At 40.6% G+C, this 15729-nt stretch overlaps 1 protein-coding gene across 1 annotated transcript in view; it reads right to left on the reverse strand.

The window, feature by feature from the left end:
* Positions 1–15729, reverse strand: part of SMOC2 (SPARC related modular calcium binding 2) — an 89778-nt gene that overhangs the window by 24672 nt on the left and 49377 nt on the right. The window contains exon 9 of the mRNA XM_044448224.1: positions 11160–11242. Coding sequence (XP_044304159.1) covers positions 11160–11242 — 83 coding nt within the window. The remainder of the gene's footprint in view (positions 1–11159; positions 11243–15729) is intronic.

Below are 15729 nucleotides of genomic sequence, written 5' to 3' on the forward strand. Positions count from 1 at the left end.
GACGGCCAGATACACATCACCAGAACTGGCAGAGTGCCTCGCCCAAAAGAGGACAGGGAAATATTTGCATGCTAACCTGGTTTCTTTTATGGCACATAACCAGAGATTTGTACTACTTTGCAACAAGGAAAAGAGACGCTGTCACAGAAAGATGGTTACTCAAATCATCTGATCGAACCAATGTGCTACACTGGCTACAACGTTGGACTGGAACTCAGTGGATCTGGTTTGTACTTCCCACTGAACTATGAAGTTCATTGGGTAACCTTGAGGCAGTCACAGACTCTCAGCAAAACCTACCTCACAGGGTTCTTGTTGTGAGGATAAAATGGAGAGATGAGATCCCTGTAAGCTGCCTTGGATTGCTTTTAAGAGGAAAAAAGGAAGGGTATAAGTGTACTGCAACCGTAATTTGTAGTAACAGTCTTTACTTGGCCCTAATGTTTTCAGCAGGCCATACAAATAATACAGTCCATACAAGTAAACTACTTGCTTAGTTACATTATCTACAAATAACTGACAGATCTGTCCAAAGTGTATATGTAAATACAAATTTATAAATAATGACTCCAAGTGCATAATCCTATGCATGTTTAGCCACCCTAAAGTCCTACAACTCCTGAACGTTTTTTTCTGTCTGAACATGCATAGGATTAAACAGAAATACAATCTGTATTCCCATATTGGAGAAGACTGCTTGCCTACTGAGTCCTCTGCCCAAGTGAAGGAACACTTTATGGGCACCTTTTCTTGCTCTCCCTTCTTATGGTTTGTGATCTGTAAACTAGATTTGGGTTTGGACAGCTCCTCAAATAGAGGAGGAATTCCAGTAGAGGACTATACTCTCTCTTGTTTGGCTATGTGTTCTCTCTTAAGTAGAACACATGGCCACACAAGGCAGCTAGGAGGCCAGGTAGCTGCTGATTCTTCCTTGACCTCGTGTTCAAGACTCCAGCATTAGAAAAAAGGAGAAACTCTTGGCTTATTTTCAAGGGTGGGCAGAAGATCGCTCTGACTAGTATGACCAGTGGTCAGAAATCCTGGGAACTGCTATTAAAAACACCTGCAGATCTCTCTTCTGCCTACCCCTGCCCCTCCCTATACATTCTGGCCTGTAACACCAACAGTCATCACACATTCCTAAGAGCAGACCTACACGAATCTCTTGACAAATAAAGCAAGATTTCTGCCTAATTTTATTGCACTGCTATCTGGGCAGTAATCGGTTGTGGAAGAGAAATATAGGGCAAATGTAAGAAAAATCATGCTAGGGAAAGAGGGGGCAGTTTTAAGAGATAAATATGTTATCATTCTATGGCTATCATCATTGAGCTATGGCTATAGAAAGAAACGATAGGATATAGGAGATATGTTGTTATTATGGGCTGTCAAGTCATCTCTGACTTAAGCTCTCTAAAATGTCCTATCCATGATAGCCCTGCACAACTCTTGTAAATTCCAGACTGTGGCTTCCTTTATGGATTCAGTACATCTCGAATTTGGCATGGACATATGTCAAGCCATAAAGAGCCACTAAAAGACTGGATAGGCCATAAATAGAATGACAAAATAGCAGAGTTGGAAGGGACCAATAAGGCCATTGAGTCCAACCTCCTGCCCAGTGCAGGGCTCCCAAGTTAAAGCATCCCTACCAGATAACTGTCCAGCTGCACATGGCTCAGGTAAAAAGGCCTGACCAAACTGGACCTTTTAGATCAGGCCAACTTTCTTCATTTTAAGCAAAGAAAGGACCCATACCCATGTATGACATAAACTATAACCTAAAGTGTATCCTGATCCACACAATCTGTCCATATGAAACCACTAGAGTTTTATGTATGTGTACCAGTCCTCATAAGACATGAACCTAATGAGATGTTCTCACCATTGTTCAGGAAGATCATCATGGGCCAATGGGAAAAAAACAGATTCAGGGAATGGAGAGAGAAAAAGAACAGTGGGCCACACAGAGGGGAATAGGAGGGCTATCTGCCAATTATTAAGTCCTGTAAGGTACAACAATTTTCCATCTGAGATTCACAAATCAAATACAGCCCTGACTTAGGGGAAAGGTCAGGTGAGCCTCTCCCCTAAGGTGTCAGAGTGTTAGTATGAGACTAAAGCAGTCTTATCATATCTCCAATAGCAGGGATGGGAAACCTCTTTCAGCCAGAGAACTAAATTCAATTTTGGAGACTCTTTCACAGACCATGTTCCAGTGGTGGGCAGGGCTAAAGGCAAAAGGGGTCTGGCCAAATGACCAGAAATACCAATATGCCACTTAAGTATCTTTCTGCCATTAACCAAGTTCTAGGGGACACATTGCAACTATACAAAAGTAAGAAACCTGACCAATGGTTGGAGGAAAAGGTGTGTGGCTAGAAGATGCAGACTGCCTATCTGGACAACCCTTCAGATTCCAAATTGAGGCCCCAGGTTGGCTAGAATTGGGTCTCCAGGCCTGAAGATTGCACCTTTGCCATAGGGGGTTTTTTCATCTTTACATGGCTAGATCCTAAGACTCAACTGTTTTTACAAGGTTTGTTGGGACTGTGATATGGGTTTCTCTGCATGGAACTCAAAGCAGCTCATGAGTTTCTCCTCCTCTCCTTTTTTAGCCTCTTAACCACTGCACTGGTTCTCATATAGGCTGCCACATTTTAAAGAGAGTAATAGGATAAGACATATATGCTTTCATTTATTTTTTAAAAGTACTTTGGGTTCTATTCTTCACTTTGCAGGGAATAGATTCCCCCCACCAGCCTAGAGAATTAGACCAATGTGCATCTGCTTACATTCCCTCTCCCTGCTCCAGTCTTTAACAAGAAGCAACTATTAAGTGAAATCTGCCCCATGACACTCCACCGTTACAGATGAACGAGAGCTAACAACAATGAAGCATTCACCCAAGTGCTGCAGAAATCTCTAAGGCCAGAGCCCAAGCAGCTGCGGAATTCTACAAAACAAGGTTTGCACTGTGGAGAAAGTGGCGAGTTTTTAATCTCCTAGCACAGTCGCTCTTCCCAAATGACCTTGGTTTCATCAATCTACCTGTCTGTCTCTGGGAAATTAATGACCTTCGAAAGTAAACATGACTTTAGACCAGGAGCAAGTTTAGATTTTATAAACACTAGAAATGCTAGCTCCACAATGGAGCTTTTTTCCCCACCCCCAGGGATGCTGTAGCTAAAAATGCAGCTTCTGGACATTACAAGGCCCACTTTTGTGAGGCAAGGTAACCTTCGAATCAATCCAGCAAATGAAGCTGTGCACCTGTTGAACAGTGTCGGTAAATCATTTGGAATGCTACAGAAATGAGGGCACTGTTGAAGTCAAGAGTCAAACACTATGACACCCGTAAAAGAGTGTTAAATATGAGGCTCATTGACTGCTGTGCCCATACAACCTCACAACAGGTTATTTACCTGGCATATAAATAAACCACCAGCAAAAAAGAAGAATGATGGGACCAGTGCAGAACCAGGAATGGGCATAACTCATCCACATGTCACCGTAAATGCATTTTGGCCACCACAGAGTCATCTTTGGCTGCTCACATGATATGTGTGGCAGTAACAAGTTATAAATGGGTTATTATATAAATTCAACTCCATGTAAGCGTTTTTAGTAAACATTTCAACACGAAAATTTATTTTATCCTGAAATATTGGGTATGTATTGGCCTTCACTCCCAGCCTCTACATGCCATTTATTTCTAAGGGTGCCATTTATTTTTTAGTCCTAAGTTTTTACATCAGTTTGGCAGATGGCATAAAATGGGAAATTTTGCCAAAAGCTGCCTGTTCACCCATGTAAATTAATGCTTAATAGTAAGTCAGCTACACTCATGGTCCATGTAGAGGCCAATGAGAGCACCATCCCATACATTCAACATACATTGCTACTTGAACCAGGGTCTGGTTGATGGTTGTCTTCCCAAGGCACCATTCTCACCATTCCTGAGGGGCTCTGCATGCAAGGTGTATGGTCTAAGACTATGCATGAGCTATAGCTGCATGTCACCACCAGGGGAAGGCCTGGTTCATATAATGCGAGCATCATGCTCTCGTGTCTGTGCGTGGGTCTGTCACAGGCCAATGACATCATTTGGTCTGCATCCCACACAGAACATACTGCCACTGGTTGGTCAGAAAGCCTATGTGAAGCCAATGCCCTTGGGGTCACAATCATCTGGATTGTGTTAAGTAGAATTAGAGGCCATCATTTTTGTAAAAATACATCTTGACAAGGCAAGAAATCCAGTTTAGCTCTTTGTAAAACTTGGACAGTCGAAGCAAGTCTTACTGTTTATCTGGAGTTGTTTCTGTAATGCTTCTTACACCAGATCCTGATTAAAAATGAGGAGACATGTACTAAAAGAGCTTATATGGCAGGCTGAATTTGGTCCAATAAAGCAAAGCAAAGCAAAGCAAAGCAAAGCCAAGCCAAGCCAAGCCAAGCCAAGCCAAGCCAAGCCAAGCCAAGCCAAGCCACTCTTTATATCTGCCCAGAGAACTTTAGTTATTGACCAGATTAGAAATCTAATAAACAAATATATAAATTGGCTTTTCAAAATACATGGATTTTCAAAATATTTTGAAAGATCTTTTCATGTTTGGGTGAACAATGAAATGCAAAAAGTTGGAAATGAGTTAGATCCAGGATTTGCCTTCTCGTGACAGGGAGGTCTCTGTTCACAGAAGGCTCCTCAGCCCCATTTTGGGGGAACCTCAAAATGTCAATAAATCAGCTTGCAAACAAAGGCAGGGATTTATAAGAATACCTGGCTGTGAAGTCTCCACTTCTCTCGACCTCTTTGGACTGCTTTATATGGAAGGGTTTTGACTATATGTAAAATCATGTTTGTTTTAATTATAAATGTAACCATTTATAATTTCCAAGGTACAGAGAACATTCCTGAACATTTCTGAAGTTCCCTATCAAGCTCTGCCTCCCTTTCCCTCGGGGCTCCCTATTTAGAGTTCTCACAGAGTATTTTGACAAAATGAGATAAAAATAATAATATTTGAATCAGCAGAACAGTGGAAAAGGAGAGCTTTGAGAATTCTCATTACGGTATCCTAGTCCAGAATTCATGACGCTCTCCAACTGAGCACCAATTCACTAAATCCAAGCGTTGAAAAAACAAATCCTCTTGCTTTGAAAAGATTTGGAGGGTTATGACTCAAAGCAGTTGGCTTGAGTTTTAGCTTGGATAAAATGGAAGTGACACTTAGTGACATAGAAAAGATTTTAAAGAATTTCCAGAAACACTCATTGCAGATTTAAGCAAATTCATTTGCTAAGTTTGGGAAATGTCAAGTCTATGATCATTCAGTAGACATAATAATAGAAGCACCTTAGGTTGATATTCTAAAAGGCTCCAAGCTGTTTGTGCAGGAAGTGGTGCTGTGGTGCCCAAAGCATCTTGAATCATATATCTTTGCTGCTTGTCTATCTTTCTGCCTAATTAAATGAAATTATTTCATTTTTCCTTGTGCAACATTCCCTTAAGCTTATTAATTTGGGGAAGGAAGTGTCAAGCCGTCAGCATTTTGTTCAGTATGGAGAAGTATGTTAATCTTCTCAATAATCCCTGTGTAATTACAGATTTATTCTGATGGCACTTGGATTTCACATTCAGTTCTAGCAAAACAGCAACAAACAGAGGTTTTTATTGAAAAAGAAAAGTTGCTAGTGCATTCCTGCATTTCTATTGGAGTGGGAAGAAAACCAACCTAACTTTTGCCCTCTCGAGTTCTCATATACATAAACATTTTCAAACAAGAGTTCTAACACTTGTGGAATATAGTTTATAGACCCCCAACTTCACTCCTGCAGCAACTGCACCGACTTTCAGTTTGTTCCTAATTTAAGGTGCTGATTCTTACCTATAAAGCTTTAAATAGTTTGGAGCCACAGTGTCTGAAAGCCTTTGTCCTCCTATATGAACCTGCCAAAGTTTATGATATTCATCATGAACTATTTCACATACCATAACCAAGAGAAATGAGGCTGGTGGGAAGCACTCCTTGGTTGGTAGCACCCAGATTATGGATTTTTTGTGGGAAGGTAACATAGGTTTCCCACTTGCTCAGTGATATGCAGCTGGTGAAAATGTTTCTGCTTCATATGGCTTTTACTGGTTTTTTTAATGTAAGGTTTCTCCCACTCTCCAGGATGTTTTGCAGACAGCTCTGTTCTTAATTCTATGTTATTGCTATTATATTTTAATGGCTGGGTTCAGACAATGCAATAACCTGAAAGCAAGAGCTGAATGTGAATTATCACTGAACTGTAAGTTATTATTGAAAAGTAGGTTAACATGTTGTCTGAACCCAGCTGTGCTAACCATGATTTGTTAACCACAAAGGATGCATGATTAGATCCCATGTTTTTGTTGGGTAAGAACTGTGGCTTATTTAGCATGATCTGTTATCTCAGGTGGGTTCAGACAACATAACTCATGCTTCAATGACAATCCATGGTTCAATAACCCTTGAATATGGATTGTTATAACTGAATGCAGTCAATGTGTTCTTATTTGTCCTCAGAGGTCCTACTTACAGGAGAAAGGCAGTTTATACATATCTGAATAAATAAAACACAACTGCCATTTTCACAAACAGATACTTGTGTCCATCCTTTAATCTTTCACAGACATGTTTAGATTTCTCCTTAGAAATTATTTTTTGGGAATCATGTCCATTATTTTATGCAATGATGAACAAAAACTGTTTATGGAATGACAAACAAGCTGCTGAAAAATTTAAGCACATGACCCAAGATTTCTAAACTTTTCCCAGGCTGAGCTGCAAGCAGATAAGAGCAGTAATTCCAAGGCTCAGGCAACAACTCATGATCATGAGATGAAACAGAGTAGTCTTTAAAAGGTTGCAAAGCATCCTCAAATATAAATAGGCAGATGGTTCTCCATTTGGAAGCTTTTTTCTCCTCAGCTTCAGGGCATGTGGGTCAGAAGACAAGGGAATAAAGTGCACTACAGGGTATAAGATGCCAGGACCAAAATTGCCACAAAAATAGACATCTGTCATGATAAAAATAAGTTTTTGGCATTCTTTGTCAGGCCCAATAGATACACTTTTCTGGAAGAGATTGACCAAGCTTAGCAATAGCTTGTACTACCATAGAAAGCTACACTACCCACCTTTGTTTCTTTCCAGGCAGTGCTCCTATGCATTACCCAGCTGTGCAACAAGCAGAAATTGAGCACAGGAAAGTTTTGACCCCAAGGGAGTAATTTCAGAATCACTCTTATATGGAAATATAGGGCAGGACTAGAATGAAGCATAAGGAAGTGATTTCAAGACTCTAGACTGCCTTTCCTAAACTGATCTTGTTGTGAAAAAGTATGTCTACAAAGCTTTCCAACACATAATAAGCTGAGATAAGAGCAAGACTTTTGCTTGTGTTTGCAGTCCCTTTTCTTATCCCTTACTGAGGAATCAAACTATGAAGACTGTAGTTAATCATGCTTTCCCATTTCATCCAAACTGGGGAACTATGACTAACAGCTTCAGAACAAGCCAGGATATTAAACTGTGGTTTAAAGTTTGTTTAATACTTTGTCTTGCTCTGAAACCATAGCTTCCCAGTTTGGACAAAATGGGAAAATATACTTAATGAGAGGCTCCATAGTTTAAGCGTGGCTCACCTAAGCAGCAAAGAGGCTTTAGGTGCAGGCAAAGTCTTGTTCATATCTTGGCTTATTGTAATAATCTGAGTACACATTTTGCAAGGGCTGCAAGTTTTGCACTGGCTTTCAGCCTGTTTCTGGTTGTAATTTAAACTGCTTTCCATTTGAAAATATAAATGGTAAGAACTAAAACCCAATAGGAAAAAAAGGATGTTAAACATGTGATCATTCACTGATTGTGACGGATTACATCATAAATATGTAATCCTCTTAGTTTCACGCATTTCAGCAGAGAGAAAATTGCAATGTGACAAAGAAATAGTTGCTCTGACGTCCAAAGGCTCAAAAGAATGAGCTCTTACACTCAGAGATACTCATTTCATTAATAGCTTCAAAATAAGTGGCATTGATATGGAGCCCAGAAGATCCTACCCATGCACCTCCCCCCTCTGCAAGCTCCATTGCAGGACTAAGACTAGCCCATCCATTTGCAACAGGAAGAGAAGCCACGTTCTTGCTTATAGGGAGCTGCCATTGTGAGTGTGCTTGGGTCCAGGTGGTGGGAAAAGAAAGAACTGACCCAGCGGAACCTGCACAGCAGCACCAAGGCTGCACCTTACAGCCCAATAACACCAAGCCACGTGGAGGACCCAGGGGTTTGGCCGGGGGAAGAAGGCGATTGGGGTGGGAACAGCTATAGCTCGTCCCTGTGGTGGTCCACCTGAGACCCATGAAGCAAGGTCTTCTGGGACGGGGTGGGGCAGGATGATACGATGGCTATCACTGATTTCCCCACTCACCCTTACCTGGTCATACAGTGGACAGAAGCTAGTCACTGGATATCAGGGCTGAAATTTTACCTTTCAATTGGCAAGCAAAAGGGGGCAGGGGTTTTGCCTTCCCCATGCACGTTCAGGCCCTGGAAACAGGTTGATGTATATGGGATTTTTTGGGTAGAAATTTATTTTTTAAGTTACTAATAGCAGGTAAGGGTGTGAGAAGCATTGGGCTGGATCAATTTGGGAGGGGGAGGGATGTTACCTCATGGTGGGATCCTCTTAAGGATCCGGGGGGATGTGGCACCAAGACCAGGGCAGTATGGTGACCGTGGACTTGCCACATCCAGTCGCAAGAAAAGGGCTTCAGATTAGAAGTCCGTGTCATGGCAGAGCTCTGGCACAGCCATCCACCAACACTTTGGGCAGGGAGGGCAGGCAGGAAAACTGGACCGCCTGCTGACAGGACCTGTGCTCTGCCAATCATATTCAAAGTGAATAAAGTTGTGGCCACTTTAAGAACCAATAAAAGTGGTGTCTCTGGTTTGCTCCTTTGTCCACTGAATGGACATAGTTAGATTTTTTACCACCCAACTGTATCTACATCGATGTTTTAATGTCATTATCACTACTGTGTATCTTCTATTTCATTCCACCCAGACCTCAGAGCTAATATGTACCCTACACCCGCATGTGTGTGCGCGTATGCATATGTATATCAAGGGGGTCGGGTCCATAGAAGCTTGTGCCATAATAAACAACTTGGTATGGTCACTATGCATTAATCCATTTATGAGGTTAGATCCAGTACGTATGCTAGCTGAAGTTTGCTAGTTTGAAGGGACTTTTTCACTCTCTCTTCACCCCTGCAGTCATGTATTCCACACAAAAATCTGCTTTGGAGGATTTCCTGGTCTTCCAAAGCATATTTTGAGGGTTTTGTTTTTGCTTTTTAACTCAGGAGAAGGAATTTCATATTATCTTAGTATTGGACAATGGAGCATGGAAAGAGAAAAGGGTTTTTTCTTTCTTTCCAAATTTCAGTTTTCAAAACTTCATGCCAATGCTTCGGCAACTGACTTAGCCAAACTTTATGCAGTGAGTTTAGAAAACTTTGGCTTCAATCAAAAGTCATTTAATCTACAGTGGCCTCTTTGATGCAACATAGTCTGGAACAAATGATTGTATGGTTCTGGTTTTTGCAAGTAAGCAATTAAAAAAGAGGGACTCGGGGTGCAAGAATAATTAGGAACTTGGCATACCTTGGTAGAGATCTTCAACTACAGGTGGTATAGAAATGAAATGAAATAATATTCAATTATCATAATCATAACTAACTTAGCACCAATGATATCATTTGATGCAGCTAAAGGGAAGATGTTACTATGGAAGGTTTTACGAAGGGACATATGTAAATAAAAAGTACATACATGTGTAACTGGTGGGCTTATTGCTCCAGAGTAACATCAAGAATGAAGTACTGACAAGCCAGAGGTTGCTAAGGGTAAGCAACATAAATGAAGGAGAGCTCAGAGTCATGTTCCATTCACCACTTCATAGCAATTATGAGTTCAGATTGCGGCAGTGGTTAAGGCATGGGCTGATAATAATTGTAGTGCAAGCACAGAAGGGTAGAATTTAAACAAGCATTGTCCTTCTAAAGTTTAGAATCTAAACCACAAAGAAATTACCAGGCAAGAACACAGAGCTTGGAAAACTTTTGTTAATCATGCCTCTGGCAAAGTATTTCTGAATGTGGTTACCTCATTACGGTTGCTCTAATAGAGAAATGCTTTGGAAGAAGTATCAGAATGGCTGAGGGGAAGTGTGAAATTTGCAGGCTCTTAGGCCATCCTACAAAAGTGAGCATGAAAGTGTTTCATATGATTGGGACTATGAATGATATTCATTACTATGAAAAAGGTCATTCTGAGGTCTGTTCATAGTTTATTTTACACCCAACTCATTCATGGATACAAAACACTGTTCCCAGTACTCTACAGAGTAGGGTCCTTGTTTCAGCAAAAGTATTTGAGAATCTTCTGTGGTGAAGCTTGCACCATATTCCCTCCCAATTAGGAGGTTCTTTGGAAGTCTCGTGTCTAGTTCAGGAGAGGCTCATCAGATCTCTCCTGTCCTGGAACAGTCCCCTCCACCACCAAATGTTGACCTCCCATTCTCAAAGGTACCTTTATTATAGCTGCTTGGGCAGGGAGGGGATTGGGGCATAATAAGAAATGTGTTTGGGGCTTTTTAGCTTTCCTTCTGAAAAGGAATGAAAGAAAAAGAAATCACACAAGGGGCCAACTCATCACCAAGTATGATCAATGTGTTCCTGTTCATTTTTGACCCTATGCGTGAAAGAGCAGAGGACCTACATTCCTGTACCAGAAACTCATTTTTGTGCATGTGCACCACTGATGCTTATTGCTCACATCCATCATTCCATTTTGGGAGTCGGAGCTCATGGCACACATTCAGTAAAATTCTAATTATCCCCCACTGCTGTTAACAACTTTCAGTTTGATCTCCATATAGCAGATGCAAGACCTAGTACAGCAGTTATCAGGACTGTTTCTCTTACACTCACCTCAGTTTGGGATACAGCTCAAGTGGTATTCAGCTCAGGAATATTCTAGACATTTTTGCCCTAGACAATGAAGTCTCTCCTCAGGTTAATTCAGTGAATAAACATGCTAACTAAACACCATTTATTACACACTGACCTTGAAGCTGGCGCCCTTTGAACAAATCTTTTGTTTTGCTTGGATGAGCCCTGGCACTGTTATCGCACTTTGGCTGTTCGTATCTGAAGGGAAAATGGGAAGAAGAAAAGACAACAAGGTAAAGTCAATTTGATTTGTAAAATCTATCATTTCAAAACCTGCGGTCACACTGAAGTTCAGCACAGAGCATGCACACATATTTTCTCCAAAGTCATAGCCACACATGCACACAAGTGCCAAAAAAAGCACATGCCAGAAATCCACTAATTACGATTCACACCATAGTTTGAGATAAGAATTGCTGAGCCTTTCAGAAGAGCTTTAAAAATGGGTTCAAATTGCACTTGCTTTGATAATTGTTTGCAATTTTTTTTTCAGTTGGGTAAAGTCAGGATGCAACTATTTTAGCTTTTGAATTCACAGCAAGCTCTTTCAAATAATGTGTTAGGGCACTAGAAAAGCACAGCTGCGGATGTTTCTTAATGGTCATGTTCACATGCCCAGTTCCTTGACATTTTTCAGAAAGCTGCTTTCCAGACTCAAGCCTTGAATATTTGATTGCCTTTAAAATGCCACAAACTCTTTTTGGCTACTGTTCTGGAATTTGCTTGATTTTATTAGGATAACTGGGGCGTGCATTCAAAAGTCACTATTGTGATAGGAAAAAATGCTTGTCTAAATTCATACTCCTTAGCTCACCTCCTACAGACCAAAGAGATCACTAACACACAAGCTCTATATTTTGAGGTATAAATGCCCATGCAGTAAGATCCAAAAGTTCAGGATCCGGAACTACTGCTGCAATTCATCATGATAATGTATCTCCGTTACCTGCAGCTTTCAGATAAAAGCTGAAACAGATTGCCACAGGGATGAATTTGAAGATGCACCACTTTCCATGGTTCTGTATTATGTGTTCTTATCACTCAAAGGGCTCGTGGAAGTGCAAGAGACTCACAGGCAATGAAAGGAAACACGACTTCTTCTTGCAATTTGGGTATCAGCATATAGCTGATCCACTTGCAGTTAGTATGAGATTTGCTTTTCCTTTGCAAACATCACTATAAGAAATAAGACTCGTGAAGCAAATGACAGATGCTTTAACCCTCAACTGATTCCTAATTAATTGGGAGGAATGATACCAAGCAACTAGGAGTAATGTAATCCTCTACAGGGAACAAGACCACTGCAGATGTTTTTAAAGAACATCTTATCTCAAATACACAATGAGTGCAGAGGAAATGCCTCAGCTCATGACAGAGCCTGCTGTTAAACTAACATCAGCTGCACAGCGATGCAACAGTTTAGTGACTTACATGACAAACCACAAGAGGTTGATTAGTTATACCAGAATTCTGAGACTGAAGGCACAATTGGCAATCTGAGAAACTGTCCTAGGCACCACCACAAAATGGCTGACATTGGAGGCATGGCAAAGGACAAATGACTTGTCCCATAAGCTGAGTACAGGGAGAGGTTGAGTTTGCACCCCAACACACCGAACAAATCCCTTGGTTTCACACTTTTCAGCATCATCAAAAACCTATTTCAAAGAAAGCTCAGCTGCCAGTAAGAAAATGTGTTGTTTTTACTGAAAAAGTGAGAGAGTAGAGCACCTTGGTGGGCCCCCAAATCTTATCTGGGGGTGCACCATTGCCCATGGGCACCATTTTTCCTACTCCTGAACTACACTGACTGCAGAAATACCACAGTAACTAGAAAACCACCCAAAACCAATTGATTGTACTTCATTGGCTTCATATTTTTCTGTAGAATACCTTCTTGGGAGATCTCTTCCAGTTTTCAGGTACATTACAACTGGATGGATGGATGGAAAAGATATGCACAATTCATTTTTTTTCTATCACATAGGGACTTTTGGAAATGCAACCTGGAAAGCAGAAATGTTTGAGGACTTCAGATGTTGGGAATATCCATAGGAAATGATCTGATCCACACCTTCTAGATTAATATGTGGACCCCAGAATAATTGTCCTTCATATTTTACACTTCCTGGATTTTATGATGCAGTTCTCAATTTAAAACATGTACCTAAGGCATTTAAAATAAAATATATCTATCAGCATGTGTTTTGTGAGAAACTATGTTTAGAAATATGCAGAAGTATGTATTTTTATGGAATGTTCATGCTATTTTTAAAAAACTTCATGTTTATGCAGAAATGGGAGCCAGTGTGGTGTAGTGGTTAAGAGCTTGGGACTGGGACTCAGACGATCTGGGTTCTAGTCCCCACTCAGCCATGCAGCCAACTGGGTGACTTTGGGCCAGTCACAGACTCTCAGCCCAACCTACCTCACGGGGTTGTTGTTGTGGGGATAAGATGGAGGAGGAGAATGATGTAAGCTGCCTTGAGCCCTTTGTAGGAAAAAGGCAGGATATAAATCAAATAAATAAATAAATAAATAAATAAAATGTGCGGCAACTGCAAAATGAACATGGACTGGAAAGAGGCTGCTCCATCCTTACTGGAATACAATTGCAACCGTCCTTTCGAAATATATATGATGGACTCCTCTTGAGCTTTGAAGCTTGATATGAAAACAAAAACTTGGTAAAAAGAATACAAAACATAAGCATGGAGTGACAGCTTGAATGGAGAAACTGGGAGTAAAGGGAGAACATGGGTGTGGGGGGAGTGGGGTATCACAGCAAGGTTTGAGCAAGATGTGATGTGACTATAAAAACTCACTGTGGGTGTGCATGTCTTCCTGCCTGGCTTGGTGACTTTTTGCATGCCATGGGACTCAATAATGTAAAGAATTCAGTCCTTTAACATGATGGATATGGCTTCTCCTCCTTTTGATTAGGTATTACTACCCAGGTGATTCGATTTTCCAATCCGTCAGGGCAATTTGGTGGATACTGTACACATGTGACACCATTAATGATTCTCCTGAATAGGTAAGCTCAGAGCTTCATCCACCAGCACTACATTACCTGATCTTTATCTTTTTTCTCCCTCTCTTTCCTCCTCCACTCCGCTTTTTGTCCTGATCTGTCCATTTGTGATTAAATGTGTTGGCATCAGAGATCATATAATAATATGATTGACTGACTGACTGATTAGCTTTTTATACTTTCCTTCATCCAATGTCACCAAGGCAATATACAAAACATATTTTTAAATATAATAAATGATTAAAATATAAAATGTAAAAATACAATATAAATCTGGGTTGATAAATGTCTGTAGGATGGTTAGATAGTTATGACTTTCTTTATTCTTTAATTCAAAGAAAAAGGAGATTTTAAATAGTTTTTTAAAAGGTTTCTTTTCAAAACCATTAGAACAAATCATAGCCTATCTTTGATGCTATGCTAACCATCAGAATAATGAATGGCTGGATTGAAATAAACAGTCCTGCCTCCATTGTTTAATTTATCTTCTCATTGTCTGAGAGAAACTAGCATTTCTGGAACTGGCCACCAGCCCATCAGATACAGCTTGGTCCATGAAGGTGCAATGCAATTTCATGCTCAGGTAAGTACGTGTCCTCTGGGTGAAAGAGACACCTTCAGAGTAAGAAGAACAGAAGCTGTTTTGATGGCAAGCTCTGGATGAAGTGGATAGTGACTGCTGATACATGACCTCTTTTAACCAGCCAAGTCAAGAATGAAAGAGAAATCTTTGAACTGGCTGCACTAATGTAGCATCTGGCAAACAGCCTGATCTCAGATTAATCTGATACCCTACTCTGCAGTCTTTCCCTCACCCTCTCCCTTTACCTCCAGTTTCTCCACTGTAACCATCACTCCATGCTCATACTTTCTGTTCTTTTTACCAAGTCTGGATTGATTAGACTACATACTCTGCACCACAACTAAGTTTTATGTCCTACATAGAGATGGATAAGAAATTCGTTTCAGCGTTTATCCAGTTCATAACCTCTGGAACTGAATGTGGACTTGAAGGTAATCTATGCTCTGCAATTCATCATTTTTTGACCCTGTGATGCAACTTGTGCAACAAAAATGCATTAAAAAGCATATATTTTAAAAAGTACATAAAATGTGTATGGATAGAAACACTGTAACCAATGGAAGAAACATGTTTATATTTGTAAAAATGTGCATAGCTGATGCATACATTTGGAAATGCCGGTGAAAACATGCACATTTTCATGTAAAAAGAGCAAATCTTAGACTGGCACAAGTCAGCACAAACTTCAAATGCTTGGGTTTTGCCAAATCCCATGACTCTAGTCCTATGCTATCTAGCACAAATACTGGCAAACACATAACAAGTTGAAGGAGGAGCCAGAAGTACAAGTTTTCTTTTAGATGCTCTGAATGGCACAGATTTTGTTCCTGTTGGGTCCAAACCCCATTAGTATTAGCAAAGCAACCACATCATATTCCTTCTGGTCATTCTGTGGGCCCTCTGTCTTTCTGTTTTTGAGTAGAAGTGGTGGCACGTCTTGAGTAGAAGTGGTGCTTTAGTAACTGCAGCATGTATTATCCTCTGCAGTGTATACTACAGCAACACTCCACAGTCAAGAGAGCTGGAATCTCTCTCTCTCTTTCTCTCTCTCTCAGTAAAACTGAGAGA

This window comes from Varanus komodoensis, unplaced genomic scaffold (assembly GCF_004798865.1).
Source record: "Varanus komodoensis strain SLA01 unplaced genomic scaffold, ASM479886v1 scaffold1, whole genome shotgun sequence".
In the NCBI taxonomy this organism is placed as follows: domain Eukaryota; kingdom Metazoa; phylum Chordata; class Lepidosauria; order Squamata; family Varanidae; genus Varanus; species Varanus komodoensis.